This window comes from Sciurus vulgaris (assembly GCF_902686455.1).
Source record: "Sciurus vulgaris genome assembly, chromosome: 5".
NCBI lineage: Eukaryota > Metazoa > Chordata > Mammalia > Rodentia > Sciuridae > Sciurus > Sciurus vulgaris.
In genome coordinates this window covers 14,234,671-14,255,539 of record NC_136465.1, presented here as the reverse complement: position 1 = coordinate 14,255,539, position 20,869 = coordinate 14,234,671, and the positions used below count along the sequence as shown (strand labels likewise).

Genomic DNA, 20,869 nt, shown 5'->3' with positions numbered 1-20,869 from the left:
AAAGCCAGGCCCAGAGACAGGCAAGCTGATTGGTGGGCCCCATGCCTCGATGGGAAAGAGAGGACATGGCAGGTGGTGGCTCCCAGGGCCTTGAGAGTCAGCTCTGGAAGTAAGGGTGAGGGGGGACATCCTTCCAGCCTTCCACTCCTGCCCCACCTTTGTTCTTGGCCTAAACTGCATACCAAGGGAAGTGGCTGAGCCTGGGCTTATGTCCACAGGTCCTTCTGGGTAGGTACCATCAATAGGGTGGGGGGATACAGGGATGAGAGGCTAGGGTTGGGGAGGCCCCTCAGGAACTCCCCCCAGATGGCTGAGGACCAGGGGTTTCTCCACACAGAAGGGCAGAAACCATTTTTACCCAGAAACTAACCACCTCCTGATCAAATGAAAAGCATGTGCTTTTGTGTTCCACACTCCTCCAACACCCCAGCTCGGCTGCCTCTGCCAGGAGTGCTCTAGAAACTTGGAGATGCTAAGCTGGGAAGGTGCGCTGTGCAGCAGGGCCAGGGCTGAGCTGGGTCCTAGCAAGTCTCTTTTGACATTCTAGCTGGCTTCCTCTGGGACCAGGGGAGCTAAATGAGGTCAGTCCCAACCTATTGCTATCGCCTGAGAAACTGGGGACACAGGCAATCACTGGGTGAGGGCAGGGGTGGCCAACTTCTTGCCCAGGCTGCACTGCCTGGTGAGTCACCAGGAATGCTCACTTCTCCAGTGACTAATGGCAACAGCAGTCATGTGAGGGGGAGGCTGGCACTGGGGTGGCAGTAAACAGCCATGGTTACCCCACTGCTTTGGCTATAGGTCATCCCTAGCCCCCAAAATGGCTCCAGCCTGGGCATCCTGCAGCTTCCTCGTGGGAGCTAAGAAGGGCAGGTGTAGGGTAGCACACAGGTTGCTGGAGGCTGAAGTGAGGTGGTGGTAAAGGAAAGGATGGCAGAGGGAACTGTTGCAGGAAGGAAGCCCTTGCTGCCTCCTGCTGGTGGCAGAGTCTCACTGCCCCCAAGAGACGGCATAGGACCAAAGACTTGGGTCATTAGGAAGTCCCAGCTGCAGTGTAAATCCTGCTCAGCCTTCCTGATGCCAAGTGCCTAGTCCCAGGGCTTTGGACCTTCTCCAAAGATGCAGGTGGAGAGGTGGAGTCAGGCTTTTCCAGGGGAAATCTATAAGGAATGATGATGTCCACTGGAGGGCGCCATATGCCCAGGCAAGAACAGAAGCAGGCAGGTCATGGTAGACGGGACTGGAAGCCTAAAGTCTAGTGACCCGGTAGGGAAAGACGGGAAGGTGTGTTGGGGTCCTGATGCTGACACTGAGCATCTGTGATTAGCTGGGGACCGTGTGGAAGAGCCTGCTCTTGGCTCTGGTACCCTAACCTTTCCCATTTTGCCAGTGTAAAGAATTCTAGCTAACGGCGTGAAGACTAACGGGTGGGGAGGCCAGGGGACACACACCGTCCTACTTTGTCCTTATACCCCTGAGCAGTAGGGCTCTGACCAGGGTGCTAAAATGGTGCCTGGCCCAAATGCACAGTTGTCTGTGCCCTACCTGCCCTTCCACTAGGGGGTGCACCATGAGGTATGGCTTTCCCTCCATGGTAAGCTCAAAGTTTCCTGCTGGGTCCTCAGAGACCTTCACCCTATGGGCCTCTGGATCCCTCTCCATCTGGAACCCACAGGCAAAGAAACTGCCCAAACTAGAGGCTAAAGATGCGGTCTGTTTCTTGCTGCTTATAGCAAACATGAGGGAAGAGCCCAGGGGAAGGACGGCTATTCAGCAAGGAACCGCATCCATGCGAGGGCTGGGATCAGCCCCAGAGCAGCAGAGGAAGCCAGGCAGACATCCCAGCACAGTCCGAGTCCTAAGTGCCAGATCCCTGTGTCCCACCACTGAACAGCCTCCTGCAGTGCCTGGGGCACAGGGCCCAGCTGTCTGTGCAGACAATGACCAAGCCTCCCTCCCCGTGTGTGGGATGGGGTGGCCTGAAGCCTTCTATGAAGCCCTTGATTATCTCCCAAGGGAAGAGCATTTGGTCACCTTTGGGTGTGTGAGTGGCGTGGCCTCACCTGTGCTCGGATCAGGGACTCAAAGCTTGGCTGGAAGTAGTCCAGTCGGCTGCCATAGAACCGCGGCATCTCATCCAGGAGCTGCTTGTTCTTGGCCTCGAAGTCTTCCCGCACCGGCCGCAGCTCTTCTCGGGCCTGAGGAAGGGGACCTTGGTGTCAAGAGTCTCACTGTTGGTATAGGATGCAGGTGTCTGGGAGAGAGGGGGAATAGCTGTGCCCTGGTCCCCAGGTGAAGGGAGGAACTTGCCACAGTAACACCTCCAGCCACCCTGTCCCTTCTTCGCCACCACCTCGCCCACCCCTTCCCTCTGACACCTGGTGTAGCTTGGCCAGCACCGGTCCCGTCTTCTCCTTCTCCTCGTACTTCTCCACCTTGGCCTGCAGTCTTCGGTAGTCCTGCAAGGCCTGTTCCCGCCGCTTCACTGCCATGTTGAGGCTCGGGAAGACACTGCCAAACCTGCCGGCACAGTCTGGTTGGACACAGGCCCATTCTAGGACGGTAGCCTGGCAGCTCATCAGTCATTCACAAGTATGTGTGGAGCACCTACTAAGTGCAGACCCTACTCCACATCTTGGGATTTCACCAGGAGCCCTATAGACCAGTGCCTGGTGTCCTGGAGTCAGTGTTATTGACAGAACAAAGTCAAGGAGGAAGGTCAAGGGCACATGAACCTTTAGGACCACTCCACTGGACCTGAGCACATAAAGGGGGGTCAAGAATGAATGACACCAAACGTTCTCCTGCTGCCTCCCTCCCCACCCATAAGCAGCCTCCCCACACCCCAGGACCTGCACCAGAGGATGGCAGGGCTGGGACACTCCTCAAGTCATTTGTCAGACAGCTTCATGTTAAAAATTGGGAGAACCCAAGGCTGGGAGATGGCACATGACTTGCACAGGGTACAATCAGCTGAGAGGGTCTACGAGAGAACTCAAGTGACCGAGTTCTGTCTGGTAGCCTTCTCATCACCTCATGGTGTCACTGTGGGTCACAGAACTGAAACTGAAAGCTACTCCTTCAAGGCTCCTCAGCACCACAGGAAAAGCAGAAAAGCTGTGGTCCCTACCACCGAAAGGGCAGACCAACCAACCGGAACTTCACGACTCAAGGGCCTCCTCCGGCCCCATGACTAAATGACCAAAATGGGACCCACCCACAGGAGTGGGCTGTTCAGAAACAGCAGCAGTATCTCTAATGCTTCAGTATCTGGGCCCCTGTGGGCATAACCATCAAGACTAGTGCCACCATCTTTAATCATGAAGGCCCACAGTATCCAAGACGGGGCGGGCTGCGTCTCGCGAGCCCAGGCAGGAGTGCTGCGTTCTCCCTGAATAAGAGGCATCCCTGCAGGAGGCTTTTCTAGAAGTGGAGGGACACAGGGCAGTCCTCAAAGGCGAAGCCCTGAGTGCAGTGGATGGTCCCACTGCTGCTGGATGGTCCAGTCCTTCACACAAGGCACGGACCATGCCGGCCGGAGCCCCGCCAGCCTGTCCAGTTCTGGCCATGCACCGGAGAGACCTGATCACTCCGCTCACTCAGGGTGGAGCAGAAGTGGTGGTGACTTAGGACCAGAAGAACTGGCTCCCCCGAGGGAACCCAGGGAAGGTGAAACAGGGCAGGAAGAAGTTAGGGGCTGGGACCCCAAACAGGCTGAGGTCAGCCTTTCACACACGCAGAGCTGAGACACCACAGTAAAGCACCATTTTCCAAATTTGCCTCTCAAAGGAACATGTTTGAGTTTGATATTTAAAAGCCTCAACAAATCAAAAGTACATAAGGGAAAAATAATAAGAATGGAGAATACAAACTTGGTCAGGCTTTAAATGCCTCCAACTAAGCTGGAGACAGAGTGAGTGCATTATGGCTTATCCTCACAGGCAATCCTAAAACCAGTTCCTCTAATTTAGTGTCCGTCAGGGCAGACTTACTTCCTAACTGAAAATGCTGAAGAGCAGACAGACCACCAGAATTTCTCTGACTCCTCAGCCACAAGCCCATATGCACGGGAATCAAGCCCCTGACTTCTTTCTGCCCTGCTCTTTCATCCTCTCTGGGCTCCACCAGGAGGAGCTGACTCTTCTGGTCCTGCTCACAAACTCTGCTTCTTTACCCGGAGTGACCCGAGTCAGCAGGCCCCTCGGGTGCATGGCCAGATATCGACAGGCTGGCAGGGCAATATATGACTGACTGACTTGTCAGGCAGAGGAGGCTGGCCTATCCAATGCTGTGTAGACTGCAGATATGGGGACCCTCTCCACCAGGACTCACGGTGTCCCACAGAGTGCGTCTGAAGGCACGACACCATTGGGAGGAGCTGGTCTCCTTGTGTTGCCTGAGGCAGCTGCACAGTGGAGTTGCAGCTGCCAAGGGGCCCCTCTCCCTTCCTGGGCAGCTGAGCAGGGCGTGTGGCCCAAGGGAGCAGGTGTAGTTGGCCTGGGAAGTTACTGTGCTGTTCCCTCCTTTACCCCAAGGGGAAAGGGGCTCTCAGTAGCTGTCTGATCCTCTTTTTCTTTGGTGGCCCCAGTACCTGGGAGGTGCTGGGTGGCTGTGGAACAGGCCCAGGGCAAGAAGGAAGGCAGCAGGCAGCGGGTGGAGATTTTCTCACCGACCACAACCCCACCACCCAGAGCTCATCACTCTGGAAAGGGCAATGTGAGAAAGGAAGCAATGTGCGTGAGGCACAAGATGGCTTGGCGTCATGCAAGTTGGTCAGGGGTCCTGGACAGCTGCTGACCTAAGCAGCACCTGTACCTTAGTGCACTGTCCCCGCCCCTTTCCACAGCTGTCATCTCCAGGGCCACAATCAGCTCCAGCAGCAGTGCTCAGTGGAGGGACCCAGTCGGCCTCTGAAGAACACAGCCGCAGAAGCTCAGGGCAAGTGCAGAGCTGGGAGGGCAAGGTGGGCAGGGACCAGGGGACACAGCCTCGGGGACAGTAGTGTCAGGGAGGTTATGATGCCTACAGGTTAATCAAATATGGCTCTTCCTCAGCCTCTGGAATCAATATACCTGTGCCCTGCAGGTGAGGTGGCTGCCATGGGAGCCTGACTGGCGGGTCACCAGATGTCCCCCACAAGAGCTTCCATCTCCCACAGCAGCACCCCTTAAACTGAGAGGCCATGCAGGCTCAGGCTGCTACTGATGGACTGCTAACAAATGACCACCTGGGTGGCTTTGGACTTGGGGTTGGGATTGCCTGGGGCAAAGGACAGATATCACAGCCTACCTGAGGTGACTGAGAAAAGAGGAGGGCCCCTGTTCCTGCTCACTGAAGCCCCAGCTTCCCATTTCCTACATTTCAGCCACGGCAGACTGCCAGCCCACGCGGCGGGCAGCGAGTACCGCAGCACTGCGCGACTTTCTTACGGTGGACCCCAATCCCCCCACAGGTGGATGGTTCCCTCCACCTTCAGGAGAGATCTCGGTGCCAGCAGGGAGGGTGAAGACACCAAAAGGCGGTCCCCTGCGTCCAGGCCCCTCCGTGGCATGCCCCTGGACCTGAAGAGGCACCCGCGGCTACCCCCGTAAGGACAGCTCCTCGACTGCAGCACGCTGCAAGCCTACGCCTGACTGGTTTGCCCTAAAGAAATAAGGCCAAGAAGTCTCTGCTCAGTCCCTGCTGTCCTTGGTCATTGGTGGTAAGAGATGGGGGACAGGAGTCCCTGGACCAGGCCCCAGGGCACACTGTGCTCCCAAACCCCACTCAAGTCACACCTCCCCTGCCACTCAGCCCTGCCTCTCGGCTCCTCAGCAGCCTCTACTACCCTGAGGACCAGTGCAGCTCTTTCCAGAGGACCCAGCTCAGGCTGGTGGCAGTGGGTGGCACACCTTCCCACTCCGGGTGGCAGTCAGTACACCTGGGCTTGCCTTCCGGAGGCTCCAGAGTGCCTCAGGTCTGATTCACATTTATCCTGGAAGAAGGGACAACTGGCTGGGCCCACCTCTCTGAAGTTCGACCCCTGGTCTGTCCTCCTCTTGCCTTGCCTAAGCCTCTTCGCCAAGCTTGCTCTCTGGGGAGGTGGGGAGGCGAAGCGTGGGGTGAAGGGAGAGCGGGGAGGGAAGGAGGCCGGCTGGGAGGTGGGCTGGGAGCAGCCGGCCTGGTGGGGAATGCCTGCCATTCCTCATCTGTGCCCACGCAGCCGGGATCTTCCACCCACCAGGAAAGGGAAATTGAAAGCATCCCCGTCCGACATGTGAACGGGCCAGGACCAGGGATTAGAGGCTGAGCCCCCTGGGGGGCAGGCTGGGGGCGGCAGGGTGGCCATGTGGCCATGATCTTCATCAGAGGACAGGAAAGCTGCAGTTTCCTGTTTCCGGTGCTGGGGTCCCTGGGAGCTTCTCCTGGCAGAGGAAGCGAGTGGGGCGGAGGCAGCAGGCTGCAGTGGTTTCTGCGGTTGGGGAAGATCGCATGTCGGCTGCGGGCTGCAGGGAGCAGCCAGCCTGGGCAGCCAGGCAGGCCGGAGGGCTCATGCCCGGGTCAGAGGATCCGCTGCGGAGCCGGTGGCTGCCCCCTCTGCCACGCCCCCACCTTCCTGGCAGGTGGTGGGCTGTGTGTGTGGTGGGAAGCAGCCGGGGTTTCTCTCTGTTTGGCTGCAGGATCTGATTTCAAGGCCGCCTCGTTGGTTGTGAAATCGAAACAGGAGTCAACCCCCCAGCTCTCTGAACTGGTGCCCCTGCCTGGCTGTGCGGGGCCTGGGTGCCTGTGGCTACCTTTGGGACCCCTGCAGCTCTCCGCACGGGGGAGTCCTCTGTGGGCAGGGTCTGCTCTGTGCTCCTTTCACCCAGCTCTGAACCTCTGGCCTGTAGACCAGGCCCAGAGCCACAAGGATTCAGGCTTGCCCTACACCCGGCTCCCCATGTGACCCCAAGACAGGGGGCGAGTGTGACTGGGAGGCAGCAGGTGGTGAGCCCACTCTGGGGAGGTTGGGTGGCAGAAAAAGAGGCAGGAGGGGAAATCCCTTCATGCACCACTCACTCAGCCTACCTTCCCACAGCAGGCCTGGCTTAGGAAGGAGTGCTTAAGGGGCTGGAGGTATTTTTCCTAACCCCACCCCTTGGACCTGAACAGGGAAGGAACAGCTCAACACCCCCCAACACCAGGGGCTGGAGGATCAAAAACTGCTCTCTTCATCTTCCTCTGGGCCCTGATCCAGGCCTAATGATAATTAGGCAGGGCCTCATTACCCAGGGCCTGGCAAAGCGGCTGCCAGGGACCACCACAGACGAGGTAATAAAGTGCAGCTGCTGGGCTGGAGTGCAGGCCTTTCTAGGTCAAAGCCGAGTGGGAGAGGCCAGGAGAGGAAGGACTCGGAGCTTCAAGGCTTCGGCACGCCCCGCCCCGGGGGCCCAGGGAACAGGCCTCTCTGATCACTGACCAGGGCCTGCCAGACAAAGATGAGTCTCGTAAAAGAATTCCTGGTCCTCACAGGTCACGAGCAAGGGGACCTTCCCAGGCAGGACTCCGCTGCTGCGCCCTTCCCCATGTGCAGCCACCCCCACGTTTCCAAAGCGAGGGCTGCAGGCAGCTGCACTCCCACCCGGGCTGAGATGAAAGGCCTTGCTCATGTCCGCTGAGGGCTGGCCAGGATCTCTGTTGGCTGAATCCAGCCAGCCCTGGCCCCATGGGTCCCAACCAGGAGCAAAGGGGAAAAGGGCCCAATGACCAATCGACCACCGGAGCAGCGTCCGGCGCCATGGGGGGACCAGCAATTCCCCGCTGACTCGGAGCATGTCTGGCACTGGCATGCTCTGGAGCTGTGGGCAGTCTGCACCCGGGGAGACACAGAGCACGTGGTGGTAGCCCCTTCGAGCCTGTCTGTCTGTGTAGGGCACTGGGTACAGGCTACTAGATAGGCTTCTCAGTCTCAAAGTGGCCAGCTGACCTGCCTTTCTCTTAAGTGCCTTGAGGCCTGTGTCCCCAGATGACCTTACTCACTTTTTCAAGGGTTCAATCACCGTCTTTTGGATTTGGTTCACCTGTCAAAAGAAAAACCCGATGGCATCAAACTGGGGGAGTTAGACTCTTCCTAAAAGGGGAGGCTGCAAGTTTCTTGGAAGGCAGAGGTCAGTCATGCCCTCAAAAGCAAGGGCAGGAAGGGAATATGGAAGGAGAGGCAAGATGGCTCCCTCAAACTCTGTAGCTAGAAGAGGCAGAGAGGTCAACCAGGAGGCCCAAAGGCCCAGGTCAAGTTCATCCTGTTAGTGCTGTTGCCAAGGCTCAAGCATTGCTCAGTGTGGAGGCCTGGGTGGGGCCTCAAGAGAGCTTCAAGGGCCCTGGGTGAGCAGACCTCATAGCCTCATGGTGAGGGGTGCACCTCACAGGAGCCATGGGAAGAGGGTGCAGCCCAATCTGGGAGAGGTGGGTGCAGGCCTGCAGCACACAGGCCTCAGAGACTGAGGGCCCAGGGGGAGCGGGCAGGGAGGAAGTGCTAGTGCTTGACCGCCAGAGACAAAGACCTAGTCACCTTTTCTTGGTTGAAGGCATCCATCCGCTTCATGGCTGTGTCCAAGGCTGTCACCATGTTCAAAAAGTCTTGGTCTTGCTCACAGAGGGGATTGGAGAGTAAGTCCAGGGATATCTTCATGGCAGATTTCGACATGGCTATAAGAAGTCAAAGAGAGGTGAACCTTTGAAGGAGCAGGTTAAGGTCTCCTCAGCGCTTCCTGCCTTCCCATGGCCCAGGGGCTTGCAACCCAGGGACTCTACCCATGCCACAGCCATTAAAGCTACAAGGCACCACAGAGCCATGTGGCACTGGGGGTTGAACCCAGGGCCTTGGGCATGCGAGGCAAGTGCTCTACCACTGAGCTACTTTGAGACAGGGTCTGGCTAAGTTACCAAGTATGCTTTCAAACTTGTGATCCTTCTGCCTCAGTCTCCCCAGTAGCTGGGATTATAGCGTGCACCACTCAGCGTTGAGTGCTTATTCCTGACTATCTAACGCCACATCACGGAGTACTTTCACAGAGCTTTATGGTTTACAATGACTTCATTTTCTGAACTCTAGGTTATAGTTGGTACTACTAGATTATCTGGGTAGGAAGATGTAAAATACATATCTCTGGCTCCAGAGTTCTAATTCAACAAACTGGGGACCTGAGAATATGTATTTCATAAACCTCTCCAGGTGGTGTGTCTGGGAGGCTCCCTTATGTACACAAGTAAAAGCATTTCAGTTTACACCTAGTTCAGCACAGCTGTACTGTAAAGGGACAAAGGGGAAATAGTTCAGGCTTCATGGACTGTATGGGCAGTTCAGAGACCTTTGGTTGCTAAGGTTCTTGGTCCCATAGTTGTTTTCAGGTCTCAAATATTTGCAAACAAAATTCTCAAGAGGCAGGAAGATGGACTGGAAGGTGCCTGTCCATACCAGTTCCAGAGTGCATCTGGCCTCCTCAGGGGAGGAGACAAGATTTTGAATGCATTTTCTTTTATCTTTTTCTTCCTTCCTTCCTCCCTCTTTCCCTCCCTCCCTTCCCTTCTTCCCATTTCTTTTTTTTCTCTTTCTTTTTTGTATCAGGGATGAATCCAGGGGTGCTTAACCACTGAGCCAACTCCCAGCCCTTTTTTAAATTTTGAGACAGGTCTTGCTAAGTTGCTTGGGGGCTTGCCAAGTTCTTGAGTCTGGCCTCCATCTTGTGATCCTCTGCCTCAGCCTCCCAAGTTGCTGGGATTACAGACTTGTGCCACCAACCTGGTTTTCTTACTACTTGTATGTCACTGAATTTGACATTCAATTTTTTTGTGTGTGGTGCCAGGAATCCAACCCAAGGCCTTGTGCACGCTAGGCAAGCATCTATCACTGGCTATACCCCCAGCCCAAGACATTACCAGTTGTAAGACATACCATCACTATATAAACTACTAAGAAAGAAAGAAAATGCTGCCAATTGAACCAGAATACACCATCAAGTGTTATGGCACTTAGATTTCGGAGCTGTTACATGTGAACAATGTCTTAGCATTAATGAAGTCCATCTCCCAGCTGATTGTCTCTGACCTTCCCTTCTGCCCCTCAGGAGCCAGGAACCCTGAGCCTAGTGCTGCCCCTGAGGAAGGGTCTGCTTCTCCACTGTGGGTTAGGAAGAACCCGAGTTCTGAGTAAGAGGGGCCTGCCTGGCCCAGCCCCTCCACAAGGCATCCTGAGCACCACCTAGTTTCCTCTGGGATCTGGGAGAGGGCTGCAATCACCTCGCAAAAGGGCCAAATGGGAGAGAAGACTGGAAATGTAAACTCTCCAGAAATGTTGAAACAACGGAGGAAGAAACACTTTAAAATCTGTGAAGTGACTTTGTAGGTTTAGGAACAAACATTATGCATAACTTGATTTGATTATGAAATGATCACATATGGCATAATTAAAAGATAATAAAAACCTGGATAAAACTGGAAATTTTCTGAAAAATAACTTCTACTAAATTTTTTTTTTTCATATTTGATTAAAAAAAAAAAAAGTCCAAAAGCTGGGGGAGGGGACACTTTCCCCATGCTTCCTCTTCCCCAGTGCCCACACCTCTGGTCCTATGGGCAGTCAATGAACGGCATCTCCAAGCCCCAGGCTCAGGAGAACTGGGTCTTGAGTCCCCCAGGCACACAGCCCAGCGCTCAAGTCAAGCACGTCCTGGTCCCCAGCCCCTGCTCACATTCCTTTCTGCCTCTGCCTAGGTCTGGTGGGGCATGGCAACCAGCACAGCCTCAGGGGCTGGTGGGCTTTGGACCTTAGAGAAAGAGAGTCTTGGGTCCCCTTGGGTCTTCTGGAATGTAGGATCCAAAGATCCCTCAGAGACTGATCACTCAGAAAGTCTTTCAACTGTTCTGAAAGAAAGAACATCGTTTTTAGAACAATAGCTGGGGATTTTAGATCCTGTCTGGGGAGCTCAGGAGATTCTGAAGTCAGGCAAGGTGTAATTCAGTTCCTCTCAAGTGTCAGGGTCACTGGCTCTTTCAGTGTGTCCCTGGTCTGGCTGCACCAGTGTCACCTGGACATGTGTCAGAGATACATCTCTGGGCCTCACTCAGACCGGATGAATCAGATCTGGGGGGGGGCCTGAGCCCACCAATGATCCTGCTGCCCCAACACGGGAGACTCTTGCTGTGGCTGTGAGGCTGCAGCCGTGTGCCCAGTGCCCAGTGAGGAGGAGCCTCCTCTGCCCACACTCTGCTGCCCACTCAGGGGCCAGTGGCCCTCAGCTCTAGGAGCCACCTACCTAATCCTAAGCTCTCCATAGCCAGACTCGTTTTCATGGATCCCTGATGTTCTATTTGGTTCCAGAGCAACCATTATGAAAACAAGCCTTCACTGCACTAGTGCTGACAGTGCGGCTGAGGAGGAAGGGGAGGAAGCGACAGGTCACAGTGCCTCCCCTGCTGGAAGGCAGTGCCGACCAATAAAGGCAAATGCCATCCAAGTAATGCAGACCCAGAACACACAGAACAGGTACACCCCAAGTCCAGCCCTGGGCTTGGAGACATGAGGGAACAGCAGGAGGAGCAGGCCATGTTCAGACCAGCCCACATCATCAGGACTGGCAATGGCGTGAGCCTCTGGGGCCTGACCAAAGGGGCTGGCCCTCGGCACAGCTGTGCTGGTGGCTCCCAAGGAAGGCATATTTCCTTCTGATCAGCTTTTCAAAGTGCCCTTTACAGAAAAGATATATGTTTACATAAGTAAATGGCTGTGGTCTTAATATCTGGGAAGAAAATGGGAGAAAAATCCAAATTGTTGCCCATATTAGGGACCTTCCACTGAACACCAAGTAGGACCAGGTGGTCTCCCAATGCCACCGTCAGCTGCCCAGCACCCTGTGCCTTCTGGATGCTGGAGACCCTGATGCTGCCCCATTTGGTCTTGGCTCATGAGGGGGCCATGCCAATTCTGAGATGAGCCAGGGTTCTAGTGAGGACTCTGCCATTTCTAGCTAAGAGGGGGCACAGGAAAAAGTGAGATGGTGACAGAGGGGCAAGCAAGAAAGGGGTAGGCTTTTCTGTCCTGAGACAAGGGACTGAACTAAATTGTTTATTCCCTAAAATGGACATCTCACATTCCCCACCAATGTCATGTTTAGAAGAGAAAATGTAGGTGAAATTTCTAGGAGAACTGTCCCAGAGCTTCGCAGCCATCACAGAGCATTATTATGGGTGGTATGGCCAAATTCCACCACAACCTCTCTAGAGCATCTGGGTCAGTGCACGCAACCTCTGAGCAAAGCCTGCTCCCTGCTCAGGGCCTTGGCACTTGCTGGCCTCTGCCAGCAAGCACTCTTTCCTGTTATTCCTGCATGGAGATTCCCTTGCCTCTTCAGTGCTGTGTGTGAGGGATGCCTCCTCAGGGAGGCCTCCCCTGAGCACCCATCGCTCTCCAGTCCCTTATTCTTCCTCGTACTACTCACTGTTGAACGACATTACGACATGTATGCATTGACTTCTTGTGTCTTCTGTCCTTGAAGGGAAGTTCCTATTGAATTCCTAGCTCTAGGGCACATGTCTGGCACAAGCAGTTTCTCAACCAGCGTTTATCAAGTGAGAGAAGGTGGCGAACGTGGGTCTAACTTAAGTCTTTCTCAGATCCTGTTCTAAAGTGATATATACTTTCCACCCTGCCTCTAGAACCTGGAGAAGGACCCACCAAGGTCCACCCAGTCAGGGAGTCTTGCTGTTACTGCCGTTGACACTGCTGCTGACTCTTCCCGAGAGGCCACCACATGCTAGTGCTGCTCTCAGTGCTTTTCACTAACCAATGGATTCATTGCCACATCAGCCAGAGAGGTCAGGACCTGTAGCACCTGTGTTTGCTGGACCAGGGAACTGAGGCACAATGAGTTAGGCCGTGGTCCAAAGTGACTGGGCAGTGCTGAAGTTAGTGGTGGACTGTTAGTCAAGTGCAGGGTGTTTTGGGGTGGGACAGTAAGGGAGAAGCTCTCCATTGCTCCAGCTGCTTGCTGGCTCCCTGGGGACATGGCCTGTGGACACAGTCTCCTGACACTGCCTGATTTCAGAGCTGCCTTTGTCTTGGAGTTCCTGGGCCTAGCTTTTCCTCATCAAATAAGACCTCTTTAGCCAAGACACCTCCCCAAGGCCTTGGCCATTTCCTGGCACCTGCTGGCCCCCACTCACCACAGACCTTTCAGTGCCCTTCATAATGACAAATTTATCCTGAGGTATTTCTGGCTCTATACTTTAACCAACTCTGTTTAAATGCACAACAGCTTCAGTTCCTGTCACCACAGGAAAGCCGGGAACTCTTGTTTCTGTGAGGAGGGAAGGCACTGCCTGAGCTGGTGGCCCAGATGCTGAGAAGCTACTGCTACAAGCTTCTGCTGGCTGAGGTTCCATCCCAGCTGGATTCCAGGAGAGCCTTGTGCTCACACCACTGCTAGAGCAGGGCAGTAGGAAGTGGTGCTCTGACCTCAGGTCACTTCTCAGGGACACTACTTGGTGTTCTCTGGATATGGTGACTTACGAGTCATCCCCGAGGGAGGAGGGTGCCCCCTCCCCACCAACCACGCCAGGCACGCGCAGGGGACCTACCCAGGTCAGCATCGGTGCTCTTCTTCATGTCCTTCTGCAGCCTCTTTGTCTGCTCCTCCAGCCTGCAAGGCAGGGGCAGGCCTGGGTGCTAGGCTGCTCGGTACTCAGGGCCCTCCTCCCCCCCAGTGAAGCCCAAGCCTGTCCTCTAGACTGCCCTCCAGGGAGGAGGGACCTCTCCATGGGACTCTTCCCCCAGCCTACATGCTCTGCAGGAGGCCAAGCCCCCCAAGGCTACTAGTGAATGACCCTCCTACAGCCATCTGCTGGGGGAGAATGGGCAGCCTGGTGACCTGAACTGGCCTCAGCTTCCAGGTGCTGACAGGGCTGATGCGTGGCCCACTGACTGGGCCAGGAGGAGATGAGGCGGGGCCGGGGAGTGAGACCTGGCAGGAGGAGCGTGCGCTTCCCCAGCACCCGCCTCATCCTGGGGTTTGACACTCACTGCTGGAGTTTTCCATACTCCCTTTCAAAGTCTCTCTCCACCTGTAACGAAAGAGATAACTCAATCAACAGAGAAATGACAACACAATGGAAAAAATCTCCCAGCCTGAGACACTCCACACCCTCCCCCGTCTGCAGAAAACAACGCAGTCCAATTCGTGCAAGCTCCAGCAGATCCTCAACGACACAGTATCCCCTGTGTTCCCAAATTAATGAAGTGTTTGACTTGGGGAGAAGGCCTCCCCTCCCAGAGGGGCCAGCCAGGCAAGTCACAGCGGATTATGGCTCCGCTCTGCCACCCTGGAGTGAGGTGCCAGGCTGGGTGCTCTCGCCTCACTCCAACTCTGGTGGCAGTCAAGGTGCTCTGGAGTGTGACTGAAACCCACCCGGGGAGGCAGCAGGGTACGGAGGAAGAGGCAGGCCCGCCGTTCAGGAGTGGCTGTGCCTCATAGCAGCCTGGAGGCTTTGCAGGTGGCTGTCCCTTTCAGTCTTGGTTTCCCCACTGGCCCTCCTGCCTGCAACTGGGTCTGGAGCAGGTCAGGAAGTCCATGTATGTGACGGCAGGTGGCAAATTTGTTCTGGGAACAGGGAAGGGGCCCTGCTGCAGTTTAGAGGAATGAGCAGAGACAGATAAGATATGAGCTCCGACACTAGCTGTGGAGCCTTGAAAGTGTTTCCTCACATTTCAGAGCCTCACTTTTTTCTGGTGAAAGGGTAACTTCAGTTAGTCAGGTGGGTAAACTTGAGGGGTTCACAAAGCTGAGCTGGGACTGCAGTTTCAGTAGCTGGTTTGAGGCTTCAGCAGGCAGTATGAACAGGGCACACAGCCATGTGGCTGGCCTCCCATGGCGCTGCGTGTGAGTGTCCAGAGTGTCCATGGGCGATGGGAGCAGCCTGGGGAGGCAGCCTGGACTGCCGTCTCTTCAGCAGAAAGGAGAAGCAGCCCAAAGCACGTATGCAATGGCAGCCAGGCAAACCCTGGCTATGGCTGAGCATGAAGCCCTGTGCTGGGTCCTAGGACAGAGTCGTGGCTCCTGCTCGACCTCAGAGGATGTGTCTTTACAAGTCAAAGGCAGTTATTTCCAAAGGGGTAACTAAGCATTTCTTGGTCGAGCTTTCCCAGAGATCTATAGCACAGAGTAGGTGCTTGCTCAGGGAGGAGCCCTGCGCCGAGCCTTTGGCTCCCGGTCCTCTTTTGCAATCCCCTGAGCGTGCTGATGTGTGTGGGATGTCAGAGAACACCTGGTCTCCCTGGCTGGGGATTGCTTGAACTTGCAGAGAAAGGGACCTCAGGTTTCCAACTAGGTGGGATCATTCAGGGTTGATGAAACTTGAGGTCTTACACTGGAAGCTGAGTGAGGGTGACGAAGCAGGACATGACCCTTCTGCCTAATGCTGCACAAAGCCAGCCGGCAGCCCATGAGGAGTCCAAGACATTCTGCTTCCCCACTTCCAGGAGCCAGGTGCAGGCTGCGTTCGTAGCTCACTGGCCCCAGATCTATCCACAGGGGAAAGAGCCACTGGGGACAGCACCAAATTCCCAGCCCCTTAGATAATGGCTAAGGGAATAAAGGGACACATTGGAGCCACATTCCAAGGTATGTGGCTTCTGAGGGAAAGAGCCAAGCAGAAAAGATCTGAACATCTTTGAATGCTTGATGCCTTTGCCAAAACGGCCACTGGAGCCCAGTCAACAATGTGAGTGTAAACACATGTGCAGGGACCGTCAGGGGATCAGTTGGGTTGGGCCAGGCCGGCCAGGTTAGTGCAGGGAGAATCAAGCCCCAGACGACTGCCCTCGGCTGCTCCCTGCATTCTCTGGGGCTCAGGGTGCAAGGGAGGGGTTGCGCTGCTTGCTGCTCTCTGCTGGTCTAGGCCAAGCCCTGGTGTACAGCAGGAACTCGGAATATGTCAAATGAATGAACAGGCTCTTTCCCCAAAACCTGAATTCACAGAGAAGTGAAAAAGGAGGCCACAAGGCAGGGCCAGTGCTCCAGGGCCAAGCTAAGGTGCGTCACATCAGAGCTGAGGCAGAGGAATCACTCCAAGAGCCTCTTTTCAAGGGATGCTTTGGGTGGACAGCCACCTCCTCTTCAGTACGCTCCAAGATGAAGGAGGATGAGGGAGGCGAAGGTCCCTCTGCTCAGCATGGGAAATCTTCCTCAACTGGAGAGGCTCAATGTGGCTACTCAATCTTGCCCTAACTTCGCAGGGCACCTTCCTAGCTGGGAATCTCGGTGTGCACTTTCCTTGGTGCATAAGACTGGGGAACTCCTTGTTGCACAGGACCATAGACAGCAAAGCTTCAAAGAGCTGTCCCGCTCCTGGGTGAGGTGGGGAGATGTGGCTTTTCTCCACGTCAGGATGCCCATCAGTTTATGGGGCCTGGGGGGCCAGAGGGAACTAAGCAGAAGGTTAGGATGGGGGGGTAGGGGAGCTTTTGTTCCTCTGCCTCAGTGCCAATGGTCAGCCCCTGCAGAGAACATGCCATTCCAGCCAAAGCCTCGACAATGGTGGAATGTGCATTAATAACCTGGGCAAAGGAGAGCAGCAGAGCAAAGACACAAAGCTTTCTTTGTGGCTGACAATTGAGTGCCTTGAGCCAAAAACCTCCTGAAACTCCCTGAAGATAACATGAGCATTTCTTCCCATGACAGGGGTGCCATGACTTCCAATAACCCGGGCGGCCACATCTGCTCCCCTCCCTGAGAGTGCCTGGGCAGGAATACCAGGGTGCGTCACTGCCGTCTGGGGGCCGCTGCCAGAGACGCTGAGACAACTGCACAGACCAGGCCTGCTCTGGGGGCTGCAGGAGGTAGGGAAACGCGACTCTGAGAGGCAGGATCTTGCTACATATACTTCAGTGCCCGGGGGGAGTTGAGGAGAACGGGCTAAGCAAGCAAGCAAACAACTCCACCCCAGGCCCGAACTCGGTTTTGACTTCTTGTAGATCAAAGGCCCAGCCCACGGCCCTGCGGCTGCTTGGACAGGCTGAGTCCTTGATGGCTTATGGAAGCCGTCAAATCCGCGGGCTTCCGGTAACATCGTGTATTTCACTGAAGGCTGGTTACAGCCCAGACTGGGCTAAATGCCTTGCATCTTGCACGCACTGCCTTGTGTCACACTGATATGCTAGCATGACATGGGTCCTACTGTCACCCTCATCTCACACGTGAGAATGCTTAGGTCTAGAGAGGCCAAGGAATATGCTCAAGAGCACAGACACCACGTGACAGAACCGGGCTGGAAACTGAGGCTGCAAATCAAACCTGGCTTCTTCCCACTCCCTTGTCTATGTGGGGGAGCTGAAGCCGTGAACCGGAGGCCAATCTCATCTCAAGTGAGTTGGCCACAGGGAAGAGGGAAGCCACGTGTGCATCTGCTTTTCCCTGGCAGTCCTTGCTACCTCTCAGAGCAAAGGACTCAAGATTGTTCTGTCTACAGACTCTGGCGAACAAGTTGAAAGTACATTTTAGCCGTTGCCTTTTTAGTGGAGAACAAAGGCCACTGCGATGAAGATTAGGGTGTTGGGCGGGTTTTTTGTTTGTCTCTTTGTTTTTGGTAGTGAGCGATGGGAATAAAAGACCCTTCTCAAAACCACTTCCCTTTAGGATCTGCCATGGATTAAACTCTAGAGGCTCAAAGCCACACCTTCCCACTTCCTGTAGCTGGCTGGAGTCCGGCATTTGCACGCCCAGATTCTCTGGGTTTCAGCTGGAGGCTTCCACAGATGGTCAGCCTCTGCACGAGAGGCAGTGGAGCCTATCAGTGACCTGCTTCTGCATGAGGCAGGAGAGGACTCTTTTAGCTCAGGTCCAGCTCCTTCCAAGTGACCTCACTTTGAATTTCCCAAAGATGGTGCCATTGGTCAGATGTGTGCTGAACTTCCTGCCATACTAAATTAGCAGTAGCTTTCCTGTAGTCCTGACAGCTGAGCTGAGGAAGAAGAAGTCAATAAGACAAGGAGGAGTGTCAAGGGATGGGATGAAAGAGATGGTCTACTGTGTGGACGGTGTAAAGCTTTCTGAAATTATTGAGAGAGGGGGCTCTACAGTTATGATCGCTCAGGTTAAAACCAAGGACCATGTTCAAATTTGTGGAAGAGGGGTTGAAGAGGTTATTCTGAACTAGAATTCCCAAACCTCAAAGACTTTCATTGTGAGAAGCAGCACTGAATGAAGGCTCAGACCTGAGTCCTAACTTCAGTTCTGCCAGTAGGGCCTTTTCATACCTTAGAAAGTCACTACGACTGTCTGAGCTTTGTTTTTCTTACCAGGAAAAATCAGGAAGATGAACTACATGAACTGTGTGGGTTTCCAGCTAGAACCAAGGTTCTGTGAACTAAGGTTCTCCTCTCCTATTCTGGAAATAAAACAGGGCTAAATCCTGTGGGCTCACAGTGGGTAGGAGTCAGTCATCCCCTTCTGCTGGTGACTCTGGATCATGGGAGAGAACATGTTTGGCAGGGCAAAAAAAGGGATGTGGGTCACACGAAGTTACTTGGCCTTGTACGTAGTGAAGGTAGTTGGAAATAAAGGCCTGGGCCATATCTTGGGTATGGGGGGGTCTGTGTTCCAGGGTCCTCTTAGGAAAGACTACTCAGATGCAGAGCCTTCTCCTACCTTTGTAAAGATTCCCAATGTCCTGGAATAGGAGGCCCTAGTCTATAAGAGGTTCTAGATCAACATGACTGACAGTAAGGCCTAGGTGGCTATATTCCCAGCTCAAGATGTGCTGAGTCAAGCTCTGGTTCTATGCAGAGGCCATGTGAGATAGAACTGAGTCTCAGAGTGAAAGACTAGGTTACTCACTGTTTTGGGAACAATCTGTTTCTTGGGCTGCCCGATCTTGAAAGGAATCCTGGAAGAGACAGAGACAGGGATACACTGAGCAATGGGGACGGATATGGCTGAAAGAATAGATGCAGCATGGGCCCTCCTCCCCACGAAGGTGAGGAGTGGCTGAAGTCACTACATGGTACTTGCACCCCAAGCCCTGGAGGGCACAGAACCATCAGTACCCAGGATCCTGTTCTAGGAAACAGATCCTCCCATCCAGCATCCCAAGCAGGCTTTTGGGCACCACCTCCTTCCTGCCCCAGAGCATGTCCTGTGAATGGTCTGTCACTTAAATATACTGCAAAATGAGGGCAGGAAAGGGACATGGCCCCAGGTAACAATCACTACAAACCTTGTGTCTTCAGGAGCTACAAAATGAGACATTAGAGGCTCACTGTAATAGCTAACATTCTTGGAGACATGTCTTTTAAAAAAGCCCACAAAAATCACTTATCACCTGTACTAGGTGCCTCACTGCTTCTCTATAGGGGGATACACTGTGGGTCTGCAGGCTTCTTGGGAAGTGGAGAAAAAATGACAAATTACATGGCCATTGATGACGGGTTGGGCTGGGTTAATTACCTGGAAAAACTGACAAGAATCTAAATTCAGCTAGCTTGGAGAACCTGGGATCCAACCTGAGTCTTCCCGGAACTTGCTAAGAAGCTCTGCCCCTCCGAGTCCCACTTTAACCTGGAAGAAGTCTGGCCTAGTGGAAGGAAGATCATGAGGCTAGGGCTTGAGAGCCTGGCCTCCACCTCCCTGAGCAGGCTGTCATTTGGCAGCTAACTGCTACACTGAGACTTACTTTCCTCCTCTGTAAAGTGAGTGAAGTAAACTAGAAATTTTAGGCATTTCTTCCAGACACTGAAAATTCTGATTCTATTGAGCCTGTGAAGAGAACTGGGGCCAGGCTGGAAACTCAACACAAGACAAGCCAGTGGTGACAGAAGTGGTAGCGCCACTGCCTCACCTGTCGACAGGTAGGAGGTGAGGGAGCCCCTGGGAGCAGCTGGAAGGGGCTGAAGCTGGTTTCTCCCACAGCTCTCCTCGAAGATCTGGGCACAGGTAGAAGCTCTGCCTCCGAACTTTCCACTCCACGGGCCCCATCCTACCTTTCCCTCACGCCCCCTTCTCCCAGAGCCTGCTTCCATTTAGCCCAAACTGACCAACACTGTTGCTAAACCCAACGGTATAATTAACTACCGATAATAACCCCAGACAACAAGCGGGCTGAGGGGATGGGCAGCCTGAGTCACAGAGGTTTAAATTTAATTTCTGGAGGACATCCTGTTTATTGTTAACCCAGCCCCATAATTTGGAAGTGTTAACCCTTTGGGGGATGACTGGTTCACATGGCTTCTGTAAACTAATCATCTCCAGCTATGCAATTACCAGAAGGGAAAGGTAAGCTATGGAAGCTAGAGAAGAAAAAATGAAATTGCTGTTTTCCTTTCTCAGACCCAAAGAGAAAAGGTTCAAGGTAAGATGAGTCCTCTCTGAAGGCCCCTGATTTCTTTCCCCACAATTCTGGGACTGGAGTTGATGGATGGTGAACAGCTGCCCTCAAGGGCCATTTTGGAGACAGTGCAAATGAGGTCCTGGTGGCCTTGTAAAAGGATCGCTCCTTTTCTGTGGGAGGCCTGCTGCAGTGTACAGAGCTCTAACCAGGAGGCAGAAAACCTGGTCTCTGCCTCACTGGCTTTGTGATTTCAACAAATCACAGTCTCTCTGGAGCCATTTCTTCAACTACGAAACAAAGGAGTTGCAACAGAGGGTCTGTTCCACGTATCTAGACAGAATCTTGTTCTAGAATGTGGGCAGTGGGATGGGAATCCTTAAGAATCTCTGGAGTCTACACTACCTGCAGATTAGGAATCAAGAAAGTTAGAACTTAGTTTCCATTATTTGTAGTGCCACAGCTTCTCTCTAAATCTTAATTTAGAATCACAGTATTTTTAGAACTGCAAGTCACCATAGATTTTTTTTTTTTTTTTTTT

The 20,869-nt window shown here is 53.9% G+C and overlaps 1 protein-coding gene across 4 annotated transcripts in view; it reads right to left on the bottom strand.

Moving 5' to 3' along the window:
• The window catches only part of BIN3 (bridging integrator 3), a 40,772-nt gene that overhangs the window by 1,245 nt on the left and 18,658 nt on the right, over positions 1-20,869 (bottom strand). Inside the window, exons 2-8 of one of the 4 annotated variants that reach the window (XM_079142322.1) lie at positions 18,843-18,891; positions 14,033-14,073; positions 13,591-13,652; positions 8,528-8,664; positions 7,999-8,039; positions 2,379-2,520; positions 2,064-2,198 (exon numbers count right to left, since the gene is read on the bottom strand). In XM_079142322.1, the coding sequence (XP_078998448.1) occupies positions 2,064-2,198; positions 2,379-2,520; positions 7,999-8,039; positions 8,528-8,664; positions 13,591-13,652; positions 14,033-14,073; positions 18,843-18,891 (607 nt within the window). Of the gene's footprint in view, positions 1-2,063; positions 2,199-2,378; positions 2,521-7,998; positions 8,040-8,527; positions 8,665-11,270; positions 13,528-13,590; positions 13,653-13,880; positions 14,074-18,842; positions 18,892-20,869 lie in introns of those variants that run through there. The other 3 variants (XM_079142324.1, XM_079142325.1, XM_079142323.1) reach the window with 3 other exon arrangements.